The sequence below is a fragment of the Electrophorus electricus genome, chromosome 8, assembly GCF_041902795.1.
Source record: "Electrophorus electricus isolate QZ-2024a chromosome 8, ASM4190279v1, whole genome shotgun sequence".
Lineage (NCBI taxonomy): Eukaryota > Metazoa > Chordata > Actinopteri > Gymnotiformes > Gymnotidae > Electrophorus > Electrophorus electricus.
In genome coordinates this window covers 24,910,843-24,934,612 of record NC_137504.1, presented here as the reverse complement: position 1 = coordinate 24,934,612, position 23,770 = coordinate 24,910,843, and the positions used below count along the sequence as shown (strand labels likewise).

The 23,770-nt window shown below is 38.8% G+C and overlaps 2 protein-coding genes across 4 annotated transcripts; one reads left to right on the top strand and one right to left on the bottom strand.

Moving 5' to 3' along the window:
- Positions 1 to 839: 839 nt before the first annotated feature.
- eif4e1b (eukaryotic translation initiation factor 4E family member 1B) lies at positions 840 to 11,524 on the bottom strand. 3 transcript variants are annotated; one of them, XM_081718756.1, is made up of 9 exons: positions 11,252 to 11,524; positions 9,729 to 9,923; positions 3,935 to 4,004; positions 3,364 to 3,458; positions 3,074 to 3,169; positions 2,472 to 2,535; positions 2,168 to 2,281; positions 1,584 to 1,723; positions 840 to 979 (listed from the first exon to the last, which is right to left on the bottom strand). In XM_081718756.1, the coding sequence occupies exons 4-9, from the start codon at positions 3,399 to 3,401 to the stop codon at positions 865 to 867; spliced, it is 567 nt and encodes a 188-aa protein (XP_081574882.1). In that variant the 5' UTR covers positions 3,402 to 3,458; positions 3,935 to 4,004; positions 9,729 to 9,923; positions 11,252 to 11,524; the 3' UTR covers positions 840 to 864. The 3 variants fall into 3 exon arrangements, with proteins under 3 accessions (XP_081574882.1, XP_035383257.1, XP_026881857.1); XM_035527364.2 differs by lacking the exons at positions 9,729 to 9,923; positions 11,252 to 11,524 and adding an exon at positions 7,834 to 7,944; XM_027026056.3 differs by lacking the exons at positions 3,935 to 4,004; positions 9,729 to 9,923; positions 11,252 to 11,524 and adding an exon at positions 3,655 to 3,799.
- Positions 11,525 to 11,575: 51 nt separating this feature from the next.
- zgc:175280 (cationic amino acid transporter 2 family protein) lies at positions 11,576 to 22,964 on the top strand. Its single transcript, XM_027025915.3, has 12 exons — positions 11,576 to 11,694; positions 12,860 to 13,230; positions 13,856 to 14,011; positions 14,224 to 14,386; positions 15,084 to 15,220; positions 15,571 to 15,793; positions 17,693 to 17,829; positions 18,182 to 18,284; positions 18,780 to 18,895; positions 20,483 to 20,649; positions 21,300 to 21,408; positions 21,799 to 22,964. The coding sequence occupies exons 2-12, from the start codon at positions 12,861 to 12,863 to the stop codon at positions 21,951 to 21,953; spliced, it is 1,836 nt and encodes a 611-aa protein (XP_026881716.2). The 5' UTR covers positions 11,576 to 11,694; position 12,860; the 3' UTR covers positions 21,954 to 22,964.
- Positions 22,965 to 23,770: the final 806 nt, after the last annotated feature.

Genomic DNA, 23,770 nt, shown 5'->3' with positions numbered 1-23,770 from the left:
TCACCGCCATCATCCCTGAAAAAGTTACTTCTGATTTTCCCTGGGAAGAAGGTCACTAATGCAAATTTTCAGTTGATCATAATGTACACTCTCTCCGTCAGCTTGCAGAGATATTTTTATTGAGTTGTTCAATTAAGTCTGGGTAGTCTGACTCAGTGTAAAGCTCTCTCTTCCTTTAGGCACAGTAAAACATTAACCAGAGGAGATCGGTCCATTTCCTGTAGGCATTTATAACCAGTCTCTGGTCACTCCCATTTTACATGCCCATGTCCCCTTTGTATAAGGGTAAACCCCAATTTCTGAGCCAGAAACACCTCTCAAATGTTCATAAAACCTAAAGCACAACTTGGACCATAGCTTTGGAATGTACTAACATGGTTAAGCCCCTGAAATAGCATTAGTCTGAAGAAGGACTTCCAGGATGCTAAAATGACTGGATTGTATTTTAACAATGTGTTCTCCATTTCTCTCATTCCATATACTTGCTCCTAAGGTTACCACTTTCCTTTTGTGATGAAGGCTAAAAGGAAAGCAAAACTACCAGAGAAGGTTCATCAGTTTTAATTATTAAAAAAAAAAAAAAAAAAAAAAAAAAAAAAAGAGGGGAACAACCCCAGCAAATGTAGCTTCCAACTTCGCAAAGAATACACACTTGAACGGATAACTTAAACCACAGTACTTCAGTTACAACAAGGTCTCTGGCACGCAGTGCATCAACACTCTCCCTCCACCCAGCCCATTTATTCAACTTGACAAAAATTCCCTAAGTGAATCAAAGGAATCCCAAAAATCGTCTCGTGACAAGGTTCGTCGGCAGCCGTCCGACCACGACAAAAGCCACATCCCACACACCACCGTGTCGATTCATACAACAAACTTGTTCTTGGTAAGGGAGTTGCTCTTGGTGGCTGTGTCTGCATGGGCCTGATATCCAATAACAAGCTTTGCAGGGAGGCCAAGAGTCTCTTTGTACTTGCGGCTGAAGAGAAAGCAGAAGGCGTTTTAGCATAAGGTTTCAGTTCCAGGATAAGTGTAGAATGGTGTACAATTTTAAATCATGAATCTTTACCAAAAGGAACCTTTTTACAGAGGCAACTTAACTCCCTGCCTGTGAGTTATAGTGAACTGAAGCTTTTAATAAATAAAGTTAAATCTCCTTTGCTCAAAAACCATCAAATGTTCCTTTAAGTTATACATCTCTGACTTCTACAAAATATTTTAATGTCCCCTGATAGTCTGATGGCGTGCTACACACACTGCAGCATATCCAAGCAGCACTGGAGTGCAGCAAACACCCTGCGCCGTTTGGTGTAATGGGTAATTAGCTTCATTAGGTTGCTAGGCACAAATCCCTTTTCCATGACCATTATTGTTTAGAGCAGATTGGATAGCCAACTGCCCACATCTGGCTGAGAAATCCACGAGTCTAAGATGATGTGTAAAATCATAAGACAAATTCCCACAACACTGATGTGAACTTTCATGAATGCCTGGTGCTCGACGCCATATAAATCCATCTACCAAAAACACCTTCAAGGGACTCTGTTACAAACACAGATTTTCATCAGTCCCCCGCCCCTCACCCAATGTAGGTCACAGCCTCAGCATTCTCAGTGTTGGTGGTCCATACGGCAATTTTGTCCCCCTTGGCACGAACGTTAATAACGGCGCCGCAGACATCTCTGCTATATGGGCCGAAGCCCTCCCCGATAAGACACAGCAGCTGCAGGAGTGATTAGCAAATCCGGGGTCATGTGACAGAAGGCATCTTAAAACCAAGACTCATAACAGTTAGTGCTGAAGGTGCAAATTCCAACATTTCATTTAGGACATTCATAAAAGTCCCTCTTGGGTTCACTGCATTTGATAAAAACCTCAACCCATCAGCTTGCCCAAGGAACCCAGTTTGAATCTGGGTTCTTTTAAAATTTCCCACTGCTATTCATGTTTCAGTATATTCAGTAAGCTAACCTTCCCAAATCTTTCCATAGCTGCACTGATATTACAGAAAGCAATCGCATGTAGAGAATATCCTTGAGCACACAAACCAGAACAAATCAAATTTGAATATTACACCTTACAGGTCTGAACATGCTTCAGGTTCCTTGAGTGAGTGTGTGTGTGCGCGCGCACGTGCGCGCTGGTGTTTGTGCACGTGCTCTCAGACCGTTTCCCTCCAGAAACGGTCCAGCTCGGTGTGTCTCTGTTGCTTGGAGAGGGTGATCAGCCAGCGGCCACCGCATTTATTACTCCTGTCCTCCCACATGGGCTCAATACCATCCTGCAGAGGGACACAAACTCATCATACCCCATACTGCACACAAACACACAGGCACAAACCTCATACTGCACGCTGTGCCGACACATACACCCGAAAAAACAATTCATACCACATGCTGAGACACACCCACACCAATGCCACCCCAATGTGCAGTACAAATGACAAACCAATTTCAATGCAAATCCTTCACCTTGAACACAGAATAGTCACAGCCTGATGAGAGCTTGCTGGCTGGCTGAATATTGTTGTACAACCTGCAGCAAAAAAAAAGCTTTTAAAAAAAGCATATTTTTACATTTATTAATCCAAATGCCATTTTATTCATTCTTTTTCCAGATACACACAAACCAAACAGGACCCTGACACTTCATCCATATTGAAGTGAGAAATTCTCCTGATCGACAAAAACAAGCCTCTTTGGCTGGTCATTTGAAGGTTAGATCCTTAGGGTTTTCTCTTTCTTTGCCCCTGCAAATCAGGTGCATGGATTTTTTTAGGAATGGATTTTAGGACCTAAAAGTTTTAAACACTGGAGCCTGAAACACTCAGTCTCAATCTTTGTCAGTCTGAAGACTACAGCTACAGTCTCGGGGCCTGCAGCAGTTCTCATCAAGAGAACATAAATTTGATGCTGTAACTCTCCACAGCAGTTTCAGATGAACAGTAAAAAAAACAAAAAACAAAAACAAAAAAAAAACAAAACAAAACAATAAATTGAACCATACATAGAGAACCTATAGATAATCCATCAAGTTACTTCATAGCAGTTTAAAAAGAGTACTTCAAACATACCCCCAGAAGTCCTCAACAGTATCAAACTTTGTGATGAGTCTGAGATTGTCCTGCCACATTTTGCTTTTGTCATTCTTGTAAAACCATAGAGCCCACCTAAACAAAAGAAACAATTTTCAAAACACGACTGCGTTGCATTGCAAGCCACTAAACTAAAAAAAAAAATAAATAAAAATAAAATAAAATAAAATTAAAATTAAAAAGCAATAAACCTATTAACATGCAAACAACAGTGCGCCACGTCGGGCTCGGGGGCTGTTGTAAAGGTTCTAAGTCATGTTTGAACAAACCGATTTTGTAAGGGATGCTTAGCACGCGGTTCCTTCATAACGGTCACCACCAGTACTTCCTTTTTCTCCGGCTTGCTCTTGGGTCGTTTATCAATCTGTCAAGAAGAGGGAACGAAATAGTCGTTTCGTCTGGCATTACTGGAGGGCATAACCAAGCCAAATGCCGAAGGAACATTTATTCGGTATGTCAAGCAGAAAGTAAATTGACGAAGCAACAGAACTTCAGACTGCCTGCTATGTTTTTTGAAGGAACTATGCTAACATATTTGGGCACAGCCGGTTTATGCTCACCAGCTGTACTGCACAAGTCGCCATGTCGTACCCAAAACGTGGCAGGCTGAGTGAAGATCGCGGTGCGCTTCAAAAAGTCTTCCGATCATTGCATGCCAATTTATTTGGCGATAGCTTAGTCAAACTCTATATTCACTAGCGTCGTTTCGTTAATTTGTTATCCATGGGCGTGGTTAGGCCTGATTTAAGTGGGGGCTATAGCCCACCCTAAATGTTCTTTAGCTCACCAAATAAGCATGCGTTATTAATTTAAATAGTAAATATTTCTCATTCATTCTACCTTATCCGTGTCTCCAAATTCACCATATAGTGAGGACGGGGCACTAGGACCTGGAAGGGTTTGTTGTGCCCTGAAACATGAACCGCAATTAGAAAGATTTAATGTTTGCTCAATCTGTGATAACGTTACTGATCGATTTGCAAAAAAATCTCAGTCAGTTTCTGTCGCGCAAAGACAGAGGTATGTGAGACAGAGGATCTCTGTCAGATCAGAGAATGTTGCTGAAGACAGTGTAACTTCAACATAAATATAGAAAACAAGTAAAGTATTAAGTATATGAGTAAAGAATCAAGTAAAGAAAATACAAAACTTGCATGTCTTACAAATGTCGGAAATGAAATCACATTGACATGTTAGTGAAAATACTTTTGGGTATCCGATGAACAAATGCTAATGTGAGTATATATATGTATATATATATATATATATATATATATATATATATATATATATATATATATATATATATATATACGAACTGAAACGACTTCTGCATGAAACATTTCGACACTCTTTGCAGGTGTTAATGGACTAATTTGTTCTTTTTCTCAGATCTTTATTCACCCCCCCCCCCCCGAAGTTAACTATCGATATGCTTTGATAAAATCTCAACCAGTTTGTGTCGCACTGTGAGACAGAATGTCTGTCAGAGAATGTTCCTGAAGACTAACTTCATCATAAACATAAAGAAAAATACGCAATCTGAATGTCTATTATAAATGTCCGAAATGAAATTGACAGAGAAACTATGATGATTGATTAACAAATGCTAATGTAACGTTACTTAAAAAAAAAAAAAAAACTTAAGCAATGCAACATTTAGGGCACCTGTGAATGGATGGTTCTTTTTCATTTTTGCTACTCTCCTGGGGGTAGCTCCCCTATTCATATATTTCTTGTGACGCCCGTGTTGTTAGTATTTATTAGAAAATATTAGTTTGTTTGAGTAAGGCAAACAAAAGTAAATAAATGCAATGATTCTAGTAAGAATCTATTTAGTCCATCAGAGCTCTTCATTGTTCCAGTGTGCGTAAAATGCGTATCATGGTTAACTGCGGAGGCTAAACGGAAATCATGTAATGTTATTAATGCATAATGATATTTGGACACGATCTGAATACACTACACGTCTGTGTTTTTTTTCTCACGGGTATAATACACGTAAATGAGCACGGGTCATTTGGTAGTGGCGAATCCACAAACAAATTGTACGATGAGAAATGTTGGCTTGGAATATATTTCCTATAAATATCAGCCAGATCATATGTAGACCTAGATTTTCTTTCAAAAGGTTGCTACAACACAATTTTATGAACTATATATATATATATATATATATATATAAACACATACACACACACACACACACACACACACACACAGCCTGGCCAAAAAAAAGAAAAGGTCACACACACTCTGATATTTCGTTGGACCGCCTTTAGCTTTGATTACGGCACACATTCGCTGTGACATCGTTTCCACAAGCTTCAGGTAGTCAGCTGACCTTATTCTTTGGACACATAACGTTGCTGAACCTAGACATGACCAACTACAGCAACCCCAGATCATAGCACTGCCCCCACAGGCTTGTACGGTAGGCACTAGGCATGATGGGTGCATCACTTCAGGCGCCTGTCTTCTTACCCTGATGTGCCCATCACTCCGGAACAGGGTAAATCTGGACTCATCGGACCACATGACCTTCTTCCATTGCTCCAGAGTCCAATCTTTATGCTCTCTAGCAATTTTTCGGTTAGTCTCACTGACAAATTGTTTTCTTAAGGCTACACAGCTGTTTAGTCCCAATCCTTTGAATTCCCTTCGCATTGTGTGTGTGGAAATGCTCTTACTTTCACTATTAAACATATCCCTGAGTTCTACTGTTGTTTTTCTACGATTTGATCTCACCGCACGTTTAAGTGATCACCGATCACTTTCTCGAAGTGATCACCGATCCTTTCTCGAAGATGTTTCCCCACTGTCATTCCACTTTTTAAATAATGCGCTGGACAATTCTTAACCCGATTTTAGTAGTTTCAGCAATCTCCTTAGATGCTTTCTCTGCTTGATGCATGCCAATAATTTGACCCTTGTGAAACAGCTTTTCCACGACAATAGGATGTGTCTTTCGACGGTTGTTTAACAAATGAGAAGCTACTGACTGCATCAGTTAGGGTTAAATAACTTGTTGCCAGCTGAAACATAAATACCCATGCAGTAATTATCCATTGGGAGGCTCTTAAACCTATTTGCTTAGTTAAATCCAGGTGGTGACCTTTTTTATTGTTTAGGTTTTCAGTGTATGTTATTGTTTATGGTTACATTTGTAGGGTTTGGGCCATCATGTAAAATGTGCCAGATAACGTTGGAATCATAGCGCGTTAAATATTCTAGCCAATCAAAATAACTGATCTTGGGCTGTTGCTAGTTGACAAGTAACGATAGTTTTTATTGCTCTGAGGTTGCCAAGGGGGGCGGAGCAGAATGTTATATGAAGTACGTCGAAGGGATCGTATGGTAATTGAGCAGGACAGCAAATTTCATTCATAGCTGCTAATAGTGATTAGTAATATAAGTAATCGTACCAATAAAGCAAAAAATGTTGAATACTGTCGTCAACAAGAGAGTTGAGAGAGGGCAGACACCAAATGTCTGCCAAATGTTTTTTTAATGCACTTTGCAAAAATGTATTAGCAGCAAAGTTGCTGCCTCTGGCCATGCATGTGGGAGAAAATAATACCTGCCGGAGTAATCTGAGAAAGAACCGGTCAGTCTTACAAGAAGAGATTTCCAAGGAACTGCATTTATACACGGATCAGTGATATCAAAGGCTTCTCTGAAGTAAAATGCACTGCTGGGTATTAATGATTTCAGAATGTTTGATTCCAGCCCTCAGCATTAGGAAACCAGAGGCTTGCTGCAAGAGCAGCAAGACTGAACCCTGAGGTGGTCTGAATGTGGTTTCAACAGTCTGAGAATCTGATGGAGTAACCTGAATTCAAAGATATTCCATCACATCTTTGGAATTATGATAAGACTGGCCTGCTCCACATGTGTGGGTGAAAGTGAGATGGGTAAACCCTGTGGAGAAGTAACTGCTGGAGGAAAAGGTGAGACCATGACAGTCCTTACAGCCTTCAGTGCAGTGGGAACATTTAGTTGCACAATGGTCGTATTTAAAGAGAAGCGACTAAGGTGTGGCATTGCAGTTGCCTAAAATAGTGGTTGCCGTTAGGGTCTCTTACAATGGCTGGATAAACAGTCACCCCTTCCTGGTCAGACGTTTACAGAGTGGCTGCCAAGAGATGGCCCCAGGCCCCATGTTTTCCTCCCATGTCCGCAACAGCCAAGTCTACAATCTGGACTTCATATAACTGATAATAGCCAAAGATGTGCATGTGATGGCCTATCTATCTTTCACCACACATGCCCTTCAGCTAGCTATAAGGAGGGGCAAAAGTAGACAAGGAGGACAGCAGGGCAGAAGCTCCCAAAAATAGAGTTCTTCTCTAGCATTGAAAATGCCCAGGCTGGATTCAGGGACAAAGGGATGTTCTCTATTAACAAGAACATAATCTCTAATGACATATATGTACCAAGCAGCACGACAGAGAGTGCCGTGCTACCCACAGCATCTGAGCTGCCCATGGTTCAGGATAGACCAAGATTGACTTTGAGTGAGGATGTGGTCTCTGAAAAAGTGGTGATCACATCTCAGGATGATATGGAGAGCTATTTATTCCTTGTCTTCTCTCCTGAGCAAGACACCTTAATCATTCAGGTGGAGGATGAACAACCCTCAAATTTCATGTCTAAACTAAAATACTACCAAAAATGACAAAGAATTAATGTGAAAAGTGCAAAAAGAAAAAGGAGCATAAAGCGAGAGCACCAATTACCCCTGCAAAGCCAGCCAGAACATGTAAGGTGATGTGAATGACCCGAAGGCCACAGAGGACTGGATGTGCTGGTGTCAGTGCAACTCCACGAGAGCTGGGGAGAGGAAAACTGTCACAGGAAGACCTTGTTCCCTTCAAACAAGCAGATGTAACCATCATCACAAACATATTTGACAAATGTTTGACATAAGCATGCTTCATATGCATAGCTACATGCAGTCCCACAGACACACACACACACACACACACACACACACACACACACACACACACACACACACACACACACACACACACACACACGCAGAAACACACAAATGACACCAATGCACAGAAACATACACCTGTACAACATGATCAGATCATTTTTTCATGCATCTATTCAACATTTTATTGCATGAACTGTATTCATGCTGTTGTTACTATGACACAACAAAGACAGTAGTTAATGTTTAAATTGTTAATATCTAACTTAAAATTATAATTAAATTACTGTGATGTTCCCTCTTTTTACTGGCCCATTTAACTGAACAGCTGGGCCAATTTGCATAAACACTATGTCAAAGCACCAAGAGGGAACCTGCTGAGCTTCTAATCCTATAATTCCAAAACAGTTATACTTTTTCACATTTTTAAACAAATAAATATTTGAGACCCTTGTCAATTTATAAAAAATATAATTAAATCCCATGCGTAGCATATTTGATGGTTGGCCCATTTTAGCTGACTCCACCTTAGAATATTATGATTTGGTTTGGGTTTTTTTGTTCTTGATACAAAAGGATTTTAATGTAGCTTGTTTCTCTTGGTTGTTCTTGTGTGGACCCCAGGAAGACACTCTGTGAACGCTGATTGGGATCAAAATAAAGAATAAATGAAGTTTGCTAATCTAAAATTGATTGATCAGACTTAATAAATAGACTTAATAAATGCGTTTGTAATCAGTACGGATTACAGCTCGAATTAAGACAGTGTCTTGCTTGATTAAAATAATAATAATAAAAAAAAACAAAAAAACCCAAACCGAACATCGAAAGGTTTACCTAAAAAACTACTGTCCACTTGCAGTTATGTATTTAGTCATTTCCATAATCTACCACGCGGTGGCGCCGTTTAACCATGTTAAAACAGCCCATGGACGGAATCCATTTTTCATAGCTCGCAATACATGAAGAAGTAGTGATTTATCAATAAACTAATTTCTTTTCATTCTCCTTTGCTTTGTTTTGCTTCCTTTTTCTTGAATATTAGACAATATAATGGATAACTATTCTAAAATAAATAAATGACTTAATCAATCAATGAATCAATGAAAGGCAGAATATGTGTCTGTCTTCATCTGCTTAAAATGTCTGGGTAACAGCCCCTTTGAGCAGAATATAGTTTTTCAAACTTTCAGAGGGCTTGATGACCTGTGTTCTACATCCTCATATTTACTCCATGAAACATCATCCTTTACCTAAACATCACTTATCAGCACAAGTGCACGTTTTACAATACTGCTCATAAGTAATTTAGGTCCAAAAGGTTGTCTAAACAGAATTGCAGTCAATTTGAAATGCACATGCACTTTCTGCTTCTGTTTAGCTGCTTACAGCTGCAGTATTGGTGAATTTCCAAATTTTATATACAAGAAGTTTTCATTTAGAACTTTAGCCCCTCAGGCAGTAAGTTCTCAGTGTATGTGGGAACTTCTTCCAGACTGTTGGAGAAATGCCCAAGGTGTTCCCTAATGAAGCAGACTGAATGAATGCCAAAGGCGTGTAAAGATGTCATCTAGACAAACGGTATGTATTCTGAATAATCTTTCTGGTAGGTGCAAAATACCTTATGTGTTATTTTATATATTATTATAAAAACTGGAAAACATAAAGAAGAAGTAGGTATGATCAAACCTTTGAGTTTTGTGTTGAACCCCTACTGTACAGAGAGTGATCGTGTTTAATGATCATGTCCAGCTGTTTTGCTGTTTCAGTTCATTTGGAAATTTGCCACAGTGGACGTCTGCGGGGCCGTCTTTCTGTCTTTATCGTCCAGCTGCGATATCAGGGGTGCTAGGGCCGAATCAGAGGATGGTGATGAAGATCAGCCTGATAATGGTTAAGAAGGGGACATGAAGAAAGAAGATTATGAGATAATGTTAAAGGCCACAGTGTTACCTTTTCATGTCCATGAAAGTAAACACAGTGCCTCTAAACTTTTAAAACATCTTTTTTTTTAAATTCTAATTATATGTTAATAATATTTTGTACCAAAATAATGTCAAAGTCTATTATGGGATTAGATCATATTTTTATGTTTGAATATTGTTATAGCTCTAGAAACGCTTAATAACAAATAAATACAATAAATTAACAAACTACAGATTTAGCCGCATTTAGACGATGGTTCTCAAGGAATGTTTTTAGAGAAAAAACTAAATGAAAAGTTCATGCCCCTTACATGAAAAGAGTTTCTTAGGTATAATTTACACAAAAAAGTGAAACCTCTCCAGAGTGCATTGCCCTTGTGTGGAAAGAGGTTATGAACAATTATTAAAAGAACTATCATTTATGCAATGAGTAGTTTGACCTTTGGTCTGCAGTGTTCATTTAATGAGTTTTAGGTTTGTCTCATTCAGCAAATAATTGGAACCCCGTTCATACACAGCTCAGTGCATTTCAATGACAAGGTCGATTCTTCTTCCTTATTGCAACCAAAAACAGATTAATCACTAATGATTAATGGGAGTCACTCATCTGTAAGCTTTCATTTCTTAGTCACAGCAGACAGGACTGCTAAGTAGGACTTCTGGTTTATACCTTGATGAGCCAGTGTGTTGGATATGGATTAACCCTGTTCTTGGACTAAATGTTACTGCCGATGGTGGATTAAACTGGAAATACTCTTTAGTCTAGGTTTAGGAATCTGGCACACAATGTTTTAAATAAAACTTTTAATGAAAGCTGATTTAGAAAGTTGTAGCTTTGAATGTGGGAAGCATCCCCAGTTGGTAGTACTTGTATATTGTGATGTTAGTACTACGTTTTCTTGCCATTTATATATGTAAAGTTCCAGATATGGAGCCGAACGTTGGCATTTGTGATAAAAAATATGGAGTCAGCATAGGATCATATATCTCATGGAATTATGTTTCCTGTTATCTATGACTGTTACTGATTTCCTATCAGACCTGATAATCAGCTCCTTATCAATCAATCAACAGCTCAGTCTTCAGCTAAACTCACCTATTCTTACATTATTTGAGTGTAAAAAAAAGTGTAAAAAAAAATTACGATGTAACATTTATATAACTATGTATAATGTGACATTTACCTAAATCATGTTATTCCACGTATCCATAAACCGGATATAATAATTGATATCTCACAGGTCTTCTACAGCCTTACTCTGCAAAGGTCTTGTGTGTCCACTTTACCTTTTCCATTTCTCTCTGTGAACTTGCTGGTGTGATCCCACACACTGAAGTGGGATCTCGCAGTCATGTGTTTGGCCTCTATCCTTCCTGACATTCAGATCTGATAGACGTGATGATCTGGTTGAGGTCACTGAAGGTTTGTGAGACCCTGTCTTTCTCACATGATCAGACCATCATGTGGACTCTCTCAATGAAACACAATCCAGCTGAATCAGTGAAAAAATGTCCAGAATGCCTGCCTGAAAACGCACGTCTCCTTCGTTCTCAAAAATGGCACTGCTCTCCTAAATGTAACAGAATCTGTCAAAAGTGACATGTGGACGTTTCAAACACGTGAGCGGAGCCAGGAGGGGCCTTGTAATATGGACTGTGGTCGAGAGACATGAGGCACAGCACATAAACGGACGCACTTCAACACCACACCTTGCACTCTCAGCATTCAGGTAAGACGCCAGCCATAGCAAGACATGCCTTTGTACCGCAGAATGTCATGATTTCATTGGAATTTGTGGTTCAGTTAGTCAAAAACCACACTTAGATGTTACTTCAGTGAAATAATAGTTCAAGCAAAAATCAGATTAAAATCCATGGATTTCAATGAACTCTTAGAACTTAAGTTTGTGTCCAGCTGGATTTAAATGAATGCTTTTGGCATTAGTTCCATACTAAAGTTCATTACTGTAAGTATTAATTCAACGCAGGGAACTCTGCTGTGTGTTGATTTGGTTTTGGGCTTCTTATTTGACAAAAGTGTATTAGATGCTTTATGTAAATGATATTTGAATACAAGGTGCAATTAATGTGAACAGAATCATCATACAATCACACATTTACAATACATGATTTCTAAATGTAAGTTACTTCATTAAATTATTAAAGTAATACAAGTTAGATTTACGCCAGTGATATAATTCTTCACTGTTGGAGATTGGATACATAGTTGGGTATAACTAAAAGTATGGTGATTACATTCAGAAAAGTACAAACCCATTAAAATGTTAGAAGTACAGGTAGCTGAGTAAATGTAACTAGTACCTAGCTCATCTCTGATTATCATTTTGTCAAACATGCAGATAGAGACATTTCAACTGGTTTTAAGCATTTGGTTTGAATGAGCAGTAGAACTACATGACAAAGTCCTCCAATATTATAAGGGAGTTATTTATAGCTATAGTGCATATATGTGCACAAATATTTATACAAAGCTATTTTGTAATAAAGATACATTTAAACAGCTATTAGGTTCAATAATAGTACACAATGTATAAAAGAAATTTGAAATCAAATCAATATGCCAGTCTTTGACTTAGAGTCCTGTAAAATATCTTAACCTTAATCTCCAATGATTGAGTGGCACAAGAACTATAAATTAGATGTCAGTCATTAAAATGTGAATACCTGTTAGTTAAAATTGAAATATTTAGCAATTTTAGCAAATGAATGATCCTTCCGGCTTGATTTGATTAATCTGTTTAAATCATCATAATTTTAAAACAAAGATTAAAAAGTAGGAAAGAAAGATACAAATAAGATAGAAAGAAAGGGAAAAACAAAGGAAAACTCTCCATCCATTTTTCATTCTCATCTGGGTCTGTCTGGCCACCCCAGGATGCCCTGTGCCAAGGTGCTAACCTTCATAAAGGGCCTGTCTCGCCGGAAGCCCCTGGAACCAGATGGCGAGGAGTCCAACTTCAAACGGTGTTTGACTACTCTGGACCTGGTGGCCCTGGGGGTGGGCAGTACACTAGGGGCTGGCGTCTACGTCCTGTCCGGTGAGGTGGCCCGAACCGTGGCTGGTCCTAGCATCATCGTCTCCTTCTTCATCGCGGCCGTGGCTTCTGTCTTCGCGGGGCTGTGCTACGCCGAGTTTGGTGCCCGTGTTCCCAAGACAGGGTCGGCGTACCTCTACAGCTACGTCACTGTGGGAGAGGTGTGGGCATTCGTCACTGGATGGAACCTTCTACTGTCCTACGTCATAGGTAAACAATAGTTTAGCGATGGCAATAGCTAACTCTTCAGGCTTGATTAAGTGTAGTGTCAGAACAACACTTTGGGTCTCCCATTAAAAATGCTTTTTATTTCAAAATTAGAATTTCAAAATATTTCAGAATTTTATTTCAAAATTAGACAAAATTCTAGCTAAATAAATATACACATATGGCCAATGGTATTGCACCAACACTGTTTATTTCAGGTCTGTTCTCCAGTAGTGAAAGTGTATTGAAAACAGGCAGCACATCTCAGGACTAAGCTTATCCTGTGTTCAGAAGACCAACAATATATGGTATACATCACTGACAATAATGTAACATCATCATTTACATCAGGTCTTTTGTGATTTTATTGCCCAATAAGTTAAGTCAGTGAGTATTTACATTAGCTGTACTATCAGTCGATTTCTTGCTTAGTTAAATGAGTCAGTGGCCAAAGCTCAGACTCAGCTGGTGGTTTCATAAGGCTGCAGGACTGAATAATTGCATAACACACATAAACCTCAATGCTATAGCATCAACATGCGCCAATAGCCAGTATCTCTGTGCAACTGATTTCTGTGGGCAATTGGTTTGAATTATGTTACATTGTGCCATAATCTGTCTCTCACAGGTACTTCCAGTGTTGCCAGGGCCTGGAGTGGCACCTTTGATGACCTGATCGGGAATGTCATTGCTAATTATCTGAGCGAGCATGTATGCATGGATTTGCCTGGACTCGCTGCTTACCCAGACTTCTTTGCAGCCACTCTTATTATGCTCTTGGCAGGCAAGTTGTATCAAATAGCAGATGATAAGTACCCTATATACAATATACAGGGTATATTCGCGCACAGGGGTTTTTCTTTGTCTAGGCTGTAGTATGTGATAGTGTTATTATTAATATCTTTATGGTTGTTAAATGTACATGTGTAACTTAAATATAAACATATTGGATTTCACTTAAAGTAAGATGGAATCTGTTATTTCTGTCTTTCTCAGGTATCCTTGCTTTTGGAGTGAAGGAATCAGCAATACTCAATAAGCTCTTCACTGCTGTAAATATAGTTGTGTTGCTGTTTGTCATTGTTGCTGGATTCATTAAGGGTGATCTTGGAAACTGGCAACTAACTAAGGAGGACATCATCAATGCTTCGCTATCTGTGTAAGTGTCTGTTTTACCTCAAACAGGGGTGTCAATAGAAACACGTGAGTAGGGGGGGTTAAGCCCCCCAGGAGAATTGCCAAAATGAAAAAGAACTATCCATTAGCACCTGCCCTAAATGCTGCATTGCTTAAGGCAAAATTTGCTTTATGTAACATTTCATTAGCATTTGTTCACCAATCAACAGCGTTCCTCTGTCCGTTTTATTTCGGATAATTGTAACAGACATTTAAATTACATTTTTTCTTTAATCTCATGTTGACATTATACAGTCTTCAGGATCATTCTATGACACAGAGACATTTTGTCTCATAACGTGACACAAACTGATTAGGATGTTAGCAAAGCAGTGCAAAGTGAGGCATCAGTGTTATCACAGATTACCCAAATTTAAATCTTACACACTCAAATTGTGTGTGAGGTTTCTGGGCTGTTGTGTGGTAGTAGCACCTCTCCCAAGTCCTAGCATCCCTAGATCCTTGTGAGTTGGAAACGCGATGGCACAGCTGAGTAAGATACAATGAATGAGAACTATTGACGATTTAAACTAATAATGCATGTTTATTTTGGGGACTAAAGAACATTTAAGGTGGGCTATATCTCCCCTAAAATAGTGCTCAAGTATACTTAAAATAAGACCTACCACCTCAGATATTCCTTTAACGTAGACATTTCTTGTACTCTTGTTCCGTAATAGAAATGACTCATCCACAAACCTTACTAATGTAAATTATGGAAATGGAGGATTCTTCCCATTTGGATTTGAGGGAACGTTGGCTGGAGCAGCGACTTGCTTCTATGCATTTGTGGGATTTGACTGTATTGCCACCACAGGTTTGTCAGCTCTTCTGACATTTTTCCTTTTTGGCTTCTGGTTTATTTCATACAAGACATAAATATGCATCTTAAGTGCTCATCCCATGGTAGAAATATGTCTCATAAGAACCAGTCAGCAGCATGTCATCTATATAATGTTAAGTTCGCCACTACTAGCCTCTAAACCTATTTAGCAACAACAGTATTTATGTACAAATTTATTCATGGACATTTGGTGACTTAAAAGCATCCTAAAATCATCATTGGCTAAAGACCAGAGACAACATTCAAAGTCAGTCCCAACTATTATTATGAAATATCTATATGACACTTCAGGGAAATTCACATGGGGTCTTTCTTTGTCCAAGGCGAGGAGGTTAAGGACCCCCAGAAGTCCATCCCCCTGGGTATAGTGTCCTCACTCCTTATCTGCTTCCTGGCTTACTTTGGGGTGTCGGCTGCCCTCACCCTTATGATGCCCTACTACCAGCTGAGCATGCAGAGCCCTTTGCCAGTTGCTTTCACCTATGTGGGCTGGGAGCCAGCCAAATATGCTGTTGCCGTGGGCTCCCTGTGTGCCCTCTCCACAAGGTAAAGTGCCCATAATGGCACACCATAAAACGCAATGTCATCTTCTTGTAATACAAGGCCAAATGGGGTCTAATGTGTTTAGTAATGAGAGCACACACCATAAAGCCAAATGTGTTGTGTGTTACTGAGTGTTGGATAATACGGAAGGGGCAGTGAGATGTTCACAGGAAAGTCGTAAAAACAGGATATCAAACGGCATGGATAAATGTGCAATGGAACAAGAGTTAAACATTTACTAATCAGGATGAGTAAAGCTGATTTTGTGATAGTGGTTGTTAGTGCATTCAGGTCCACATGAGATGAAGCCATAACAGTGTTTTTCAGTCCACACCAAATATTAACCAAATTTAGGCTTATGGCATACTCCCATCACAAAAACAAATGACTTCAGTCTGTATGACATGGAACAGGTTTAGGTTTTGCTCAGTGTTTTTAGTGAGAATATCACTCACACCCCAAGAGACCCGAAGACTTGACTCAATTCAGTATTATTTTTAATTAAACAGTTTTTTTTACATAATTTGAAGGTTATTAGTATACTGTCATTCCTAGATCCCCAGTCAGCTACTCTTAAAGTTAAACATTCAAATATAAAGATGCAGACTTCAGAATTAGTAGAAGAGAATAGCTGGTCCTGCCCTTTATTGCAGGTTAACGTTAACAAGCATTATTGAGGCACCCTCCAGAGAATGTCTAACAATCAAACAAAGAACCCACATTTTTATATATTTGTCAGAAGTGATTATGTATTCACCCCACCTTCTTTTACATGTTAGTGTTTGCATTTGCCACCATTACACTGAAACCCTACGTTAGTCAATATATGCAAACTGATATTCAATACCCACACCAGTTGGAACCCATTACCACTACATTCCTAGAGAAGACTTCTCTTGACCGGATCCTAAAGAAGATTGTGTTTTCTATACTGTCCAGAACTTGGTGGAGAGATAATACATCTTACATTGAGGTCTGCTGAAGTCTACCCAGGATCCTTTGCAGAAGCGTGCAGAGGCCTCTACAGTGGCCCCCTCCCTGTACACAAATCATTCTGAAAGGACACAGAATCTCTATACTCTATACTCCCTTATTTTTAATGTTATTAATATGTCTAATGCACTGTTAAGCCTCTTTTCCCTGTAAACACTCTTTTTATTACCTCAATACTTCAATACTCATTATTTCCAATATTTATTCAGTGCCTTGCATTCATAAATTATTATTGCCCATTTATCCTGTCAGATTTGCTCCAGGTTATTCGGGTTGGTTGAGTGATAAGATTTCTAGACAGCTTCCCATATACACTAGGTGTATGCAGCGCACCTGTTATTAGTGATTGGTGCACCTTCACTCCAGTCTCATCCAATGAACTCATTCATTCCTTCAAAGTGATTTTTGACCTCTTTATGGCTTCCCTCACAAGACCTCTTCTTTTTGTGCTACTGGATTGTAAGGGATGGCTTTGTCTAGGCAGTACCTTGGTGGTATGTGGATATAGTGTCTGTTTCCTCACCAGTAATGTAACAGTGATCCCTGGGATATCACTTTATCACTTTGATACACTGGCACTTTCATAGTATTTTGAAGCCTTTTTACTATCTGGAGAATGTCTAAACCTCTTGCATGACACTACACACACACACACATGCATATATATATATATATATATATATATATATAATTTCTTAGACATATATATATATATACACACACACACACACAGTTCATTGCACAGTTCATTGTTCTCCCAGATCTAATATATCACTCATCAGCTAATGGTCAAGCCACTGGTAAAACAAAAAAAGATGGAATGCACTGAAGATTGCCCAAGGAGTGTAACTAAGAAACACTGTACTATGTGTATTTGTGATCAGATTAATTATGAAGGTTTTTTTTCAGTCTGTTGGGGTCTATGTTCCCTATGCCCCGTGTCCTGTTTGCCATGGCCCGAGATGGACTGCTCTTCAAACCCCTGAGTAAAATGAGCTCCAGGCAGAGTCCTGTCATAGCTACAATCTCTTCAGGAGTAGTGGCAGGTAACACACCTGCAAACACACCTGGAGCCCTTTACAACTTCCAGTATATTGGGTGGGGGTGGGGTTCTTTGGTTCATTCAAAGATAAAATACAAGAGAGTCCCGTTAAAGTAAAGGACCTCACTATTTGACAGTCTTGACTAAATAAAGGATCCAACTATGAACGTCAGATTTTACTGTGTGGAGCATCTTAGATATGAACTTCAGATTTAGAAGTTCATACCTAAGAAGCTCCAGATACTGTCATTAATAGTGCAAAACACTAATCGACAGTTTCTCTACAAAGCTATAGGTTTGATTAACAGATTATGGGGAATTTCCTTCTTGTCAAAACTGTGTGCTGTGTTTCCTAGCTGTCATGGCCTTGGTGTTTGACCTGAAGGCCCTGGTGGATATGATGTCCATTGGTACCCTGTTTGCCTACACTCTGGTCGCTGTCTGTATCCTCATCCTCAGGTACACCTCTCATATTATAAGTGATAAAACTGTACATTGCATTCACACCATTTGGCAGATATTTATAACCAGAGTAAATTGCATGTATCTGTTAGTATGAATACATGTGCTCCACGGTAATTGAACCCATGTCCTTGGTGTTGTTAGTACCTTGCTCTAACCTGCTCAGCTACAAATTGCACCACTGTAGGTGCTCTTCTGAAGGTTTCATTTTAACCACAGTTTTCTTTGATCCAGTTTCCTGTACATTGACTAAGCCTCACCTTGGAATAAATTTCAAATGGTGATTCAGCATTCAAAATTATATTTAGTTTAAATTGGTCTTAGTCTGGGTTTAGAAAAGTGACCTTTTCATTTGAATTTAAACATGTAAAAATATAGAGACAGTTAGTTACATTTAGTATCTCATTTTCAGTGCAGAATACATTGAAAATACCAAATCATAAAGTCCAGTATGGATGTCGAGCAGCTGTGTGCTCCTTTGTGTGCATGCAGATATCAAGCAATTTCAGAGGAGGTCAGTGAAAAGCAGGACTGGAGTCTTCTGAGACCCCCCTCATCTCCTACTCCTACAAGTTCTAAAGTTGTATCATTACTCACCACTTTTGTCAGTAAGTCATGTTTTTATTTGCCAATCTGTTATTCCAGAACAATATTTTTGTCATATGAGTACAATTCTTGCCATTTGTTCAGTTGTTCAGAGTGATTTGATTTTAACCAGTGTTGAGCCCACTCAGTTACATTAAATTTACATTTACATTTATGACATTTGGCAAATGCTCTTATCCAGAACAGCTTACAAGAGTGCTTTGTCATTTACTCATAGAAAGTATCCAAGCTATTACAGTAGGTTAGAGTCCGAGATACCATTGAACTAGAATGCCGTTGAAATACAGGGTTCAATGCTGATACCTAGAAGTGCAAAACATATATAAGCTCTATCTCAGATGATAAGTGGAATAAACAATACCCTACAGTTTCAGTTGGGTTTAAATAAACAATAAACAATACCCTACAGAGGTTTAGTTACTGGACATTGGTGCAGGATCAGTGGTCATTTAAATATTCCACAAATAGATGTGTCTTCAGTCTGGGTTTGAAGACTTCAAGGGCCTCTGCTGTCTGAACAGCCAGAGGAAGTTCCTTACACTATCTGGGAGCCAGGACAGATGGCTCTTAGAGGAAGACCAGCAAGTAGTGAGTTGCAGTACTCTAGCTCTGAGATGACAAGAAACTGTACAAGCACCTGGGCAGCTTCCTGTGAGAGAAAGGGCCGAATCCTTTGTATGTTACAAAGGAGAAATCTGCAAGTCCGGGTCCAATTTTATACATGAGTTGAGAACAATAACTGGTTGTCCAAATTATGCCCAAGCTACAAGCAGCTTCAGATAGTGATACCAAGAAGTTCTCAAAGGAAACTGTGAGGTCATGGTAAGGGCTGGGAGTTTCTGGGATGTACAGAAGCTCAGTTTTATCAGGGATGTGCTTCAAGTGTTGGACTGTCATCCATGACACAATATCAGTCAAGCATGCTGAGATATGTCTGGATACCTGCGTGTTAGAGGGTGGCAAAGAAATAATTAATTTGGTGTCATCAGCATAGCAGTGGTAGGAGAAGCCATGAGGAGATATTACATCACCAAGGGAAGGAGTATACAAAGAGAAGAGAAGAGGGCCTAATACTGAGCCCTGGGGGGCACCGGTGGAGAGTCTACTTGGATTGGATGTGGATCCTCTCCATGTTACTTGATTGGACCATTCCCTCCAGATAGAACTAAAACCATTTCTATGCAGAGCCAGTCACACCAAGGCTGGGGAGAACAGAGAGGAGAATGTTATGGTTTACTGTGTCAAAGTCTGCCAAAAAGTCCAGAAGAATCAAGAGATAATAACAGTTTGTTAACTTTCTCAGCATGAAGTTTCTCTGTCACTGCTATGAGGGAGTTTAGACTCAAGTTGCAAGTTCTGTGACTCAGACTGGGATGTGACAATTTCAGGATCATTTGAGCCATGATAACCACCATGTTTGGGCAATTAATAAAGGTAGTAAGGGGATTAACCTTTCTGTTCGCATCCTTTTAATTTCTGATAACAATGAAAACATTTTGGCCATATTATGGATTGTAAGTTTTGCACCTTGAACTTGACAAGATGTACAGATGCATTAGCATTTGTTTTGCTTTTGTGTTCTTGTCCAGTTGTGCTGTCAGTGATTGTGGGAGTGATTCTGACTAAAGGAATGGAGTCCATTCTTGCTCAGGAGTGGTGGATGATTCTTATTCTCACAATACTTCTGCTCTGTATGTTCATCACTGTCATCATCATCTGGAGACAACCCCAGAGCAGCACCAAAGCTGCTTTCATGGTGAGAGGCTGGCATTTGCTTAACCTGGTTGCAGTGGGTTCTATTTATCTATTATACAATGTTATTCAGAGATTAATTATCTAGGGTCAGATCTGCTCTGTCATTTGTCCTGTTATTTCTCCAAAGAGAATTTGATAATGGGCTTTAAGTTAAGTGCAATGCATGTGGAACTTACTATGAAGTGACTTGCAGCTGAAAAACCTGGTTGCGTTTAATGAATTTCTTAGTCTAACCAAAGATTTAGAAGGAGGATCAACTGGAATTATTTCACACCGCTTTTATTTCTTGAGATAGCAGAGCAATAATTCTAATTTCATTAAAAATATGAAAAGGTCATGAGAAAGAGATCAAAATATTCCCTTTGGAAATCTTTTGATCAGAATGTAAAAAGACTGATCTCAAACAAAAAGAAATAGACAAATGAAATATGCCAAAGGTTGAGGGTCATACTGGAAAAATAGATACACTCATGGATTAGCAGGTTGATGTTGGGAACATCTTAACAAATTTTACCTGGGAAGAGTGAAAGAAAAAGCATACTTGATAGTAAGTGTCCTTAGGTTTTTTAAAAAATCTTTCAGGGGTAGCTGTGCGTTACTATCAATGACTGACTGTTGGTCATGCTAGAAGCCGGACTCTCTTACCTGCAGGTTCCTCTTCTGCCAGTGCTTCCCAGCCTTAGCATCTTCATCAATATCTATCTCATGGTTCAGCTTGGAGGAGATACCTGGATCCGCTATGCAGTATGGATGGCAATAGGTAAGATGAATTTCTTCAGCTTCTTGAGAATTTCTTGAAAGCCACATTTTTTGCAACTTTTGCATTGTAACTGGTCTTAGGATGGCAAAGTAGCTTTCTATACTCCTAATACAAAGATTTCTGCTTTTATAATCAACATCTTAAGACTAGTCCCTGGGTTGATTTGGAGGCTTTATATAAAAAGAAACTGGTAAAACAATAAAATGAATAGCCAATTATATCATATTGTTTATACTTACGTTTCCCACTCTGAAAAAGCAGTCTGCAAGACACAGTGTTCACACTCCTATTTCTTTTCAGTAGCACTTTTTTTTTACTATGTTATACATACAGCAAAAACAAAACAAAAAGCCCTCAGCTATTTTCCCCTTTTTGTTTTCTTGTGTTTAGGCCTCCTGATCTATTTCAGCTATGGCGTGTGGCACAGTGTCCAGAAGACACGGGACCAGTCTTCTCACCGGGTCCAAATCCAAACCATTGACGATAAACTGAAGCAGGCCAACAAAGATGGTTCTTGCTCCCCTCTTCCACAAACCAAGCTCTAAGGGTTTTGCCCTGCTGCGAGTATAATAGGTTTGGACACTTGTTGTGTGTGTGTGTGTGTGTGTGTGTGTGTGTGTGTCTGTGTTTTAACTTGTTTTGTTTTTGCTTTTTATGCAAAATTAAAAGAAACTTTTAAAACCACATTTTGAATGAGAATGAGAATTAGGATCTATGCATTTGTCAAAATATTTTTACATGACACATTTGAAATTTTGTGATTTGTCTTGTAACTACATTTGGTAATGTTATGAAAAGCCCCTATTAGTATAGAGTATATACACAGTGGTGTGAAAAGTGTTTGCCCCCTTCCAGATATCTTATTTTTTGCATGTTTGTCACACTTAAATGTTTCAGATCATTATACAAATTTAAATATTAGACAAATATAACACAAGTAAACACAAAATACAGTTTTAAAATTAAGGTTTTTATTATTAAGGGTAAAAAAATCCAAACCTACATGGCCTTGTGTGAAAATGTGATTGCCCACTAAACCAAATAGCTGGTTGGGCCACCCTTAGCAGCAACAACTGCAATCAAGCGTGTGCAATAACTGGCAATGACCCTTTTACGGTGCTGTGGAGGAATTTTGGCCCACTCGTCTTTGCACAATTGTTGTAATTTGGCCACATAGGAGGGTTTTCAAGCATGAACCGCCTTTTTAAGGTCATGCCACAGCATCTCAATCGGATTCAGGTCAGGACTTTGACTGGGCCACTCCAAAGTCTTCATTTGGTTTTTCTTAAGCCATTCAGAGGTGGACTTTCTGGTGTGTTTTAGATCATTGTCCTGCTGCAGAACCCAAGTGCGCTTCATCTTGAGGTCACGAGCAGATGGCCAGACATTCTCTTTCAGGATTTTTTGGTAGACAACAGAATTCATAGTTCCCCTTTTTCACACAGGGTCATGTAGGTTTGGATTTTTTTCCCTCTTAATAATAAAAACCTTCATTTAAAAAAATGCATTTTGTGTTTACTTGTGCTATCTTTGTCTAATATTTACATTTGTTTGATGATCTGAAACATTTAAGTGTGACAAACATGCAAAAAAAAAAAGATATCAGGAAGGGGGCAAACACTTTTTCACACCACTGTGTATTTTGTATATATTGTTTTCTGAGTATATTAACATTTTAGGTAAGGCAAAGGTATTTAAGACATCATTAATATGATCTTCTTGCTGAGAATGACAACAAGGAGAATTTGTTGTTTTGGATTGTCTTTTAAAAAAGACAAGCTTAAGAGAACACTGTTGTTTCAGGTGTTTTGGTGTATATATATATATATATATATATATATATATATATATATATATATATATATATAGTGTGTGTGTGTGTATTTAAGTTAGCTTTAATATTAATTCAAATATTATTAAATCAATCACTACAAAGATTGTCACATACCACATGACACATCTGTACTTAAAGGTAGATAAGTGAATTTCACCACTTTTCTTACTAATTCAAATAACATGTGAAATATGTAGCACATAATAAAAACAAAATGTGTTATTTTAGCAATGTTATCAGCACACGTATTAGGTGCCTGAGAAAACCTGTCCGAAAAAACTGCATTCTGTGGCAGAATCTTGTTTTGTGTTTATGTTAACACCTTGTCAGTCTATCTAGGTTTCTGCATGCAAGCACTCCCACTGTGAGATAATAGTAACCTGTTAATTTTTGCTAACAACTTAAAGGGAATTATTAATAATAAACAGCTTACTTAATCACTCAAAAGTGAAGTCATGACAACTTTACTAATGCTAGAAAATTATTTGAACTACGCTGGCCACAGTGGCTCTTAGAGTGCTTCGTGTT

What these genes read in the sequence shown, in the direction of transcription:
- eif4e1b (XM_035527364.2), bottom strand. Translation starts at nt 7,856, where the DNA reads ATGTTCTGGCTGGCTTTGCAGGG. An exon ending in AATTTGGAGACACGGATAAG is followed by an intron (nt 3,459 to 3,934) that starts GTAGAATGAATG and finishes TCTTCTTGACAG; the next exon opens with ATTGATAAACGACCCAAGAG. An exon ending in ACCGTTTCTGGAGGGAAACG is followed by an intron (nt 1,724 to 2,167) that starts GTCTGAGAGCAC and finishes TCACTCCTGCAG; the next exon opens with CTGCTGTGTCTTATCGGGGA.
- zgc:175280 (XM_027025915.3), top strand. Translation starts at nt 12,861, where the DNA reads ATGCCCTGTGCCAAGGTGCTAACCTTCATAAAGGGCCTGTCTCGCCGG. An exon ending in TGACTGTATTGCCACCACAG is followed by an intron (nt 15,221 to 15,570) that starts GTTTGTCAGCTC and finishes TCTTTGTCCAAG; the next exon opens with GCGAGGAGGTTAAGGACCCC. An exon ending in CTCTTCAGGAGTAGTGGCAG is followed by an intron (nt 17,830 to 18,181) that starts GTAACACACCTG and finishes TGTGTTTCCTAG; the next exon opens with CTGTCATGGCCTTGGTGTTT.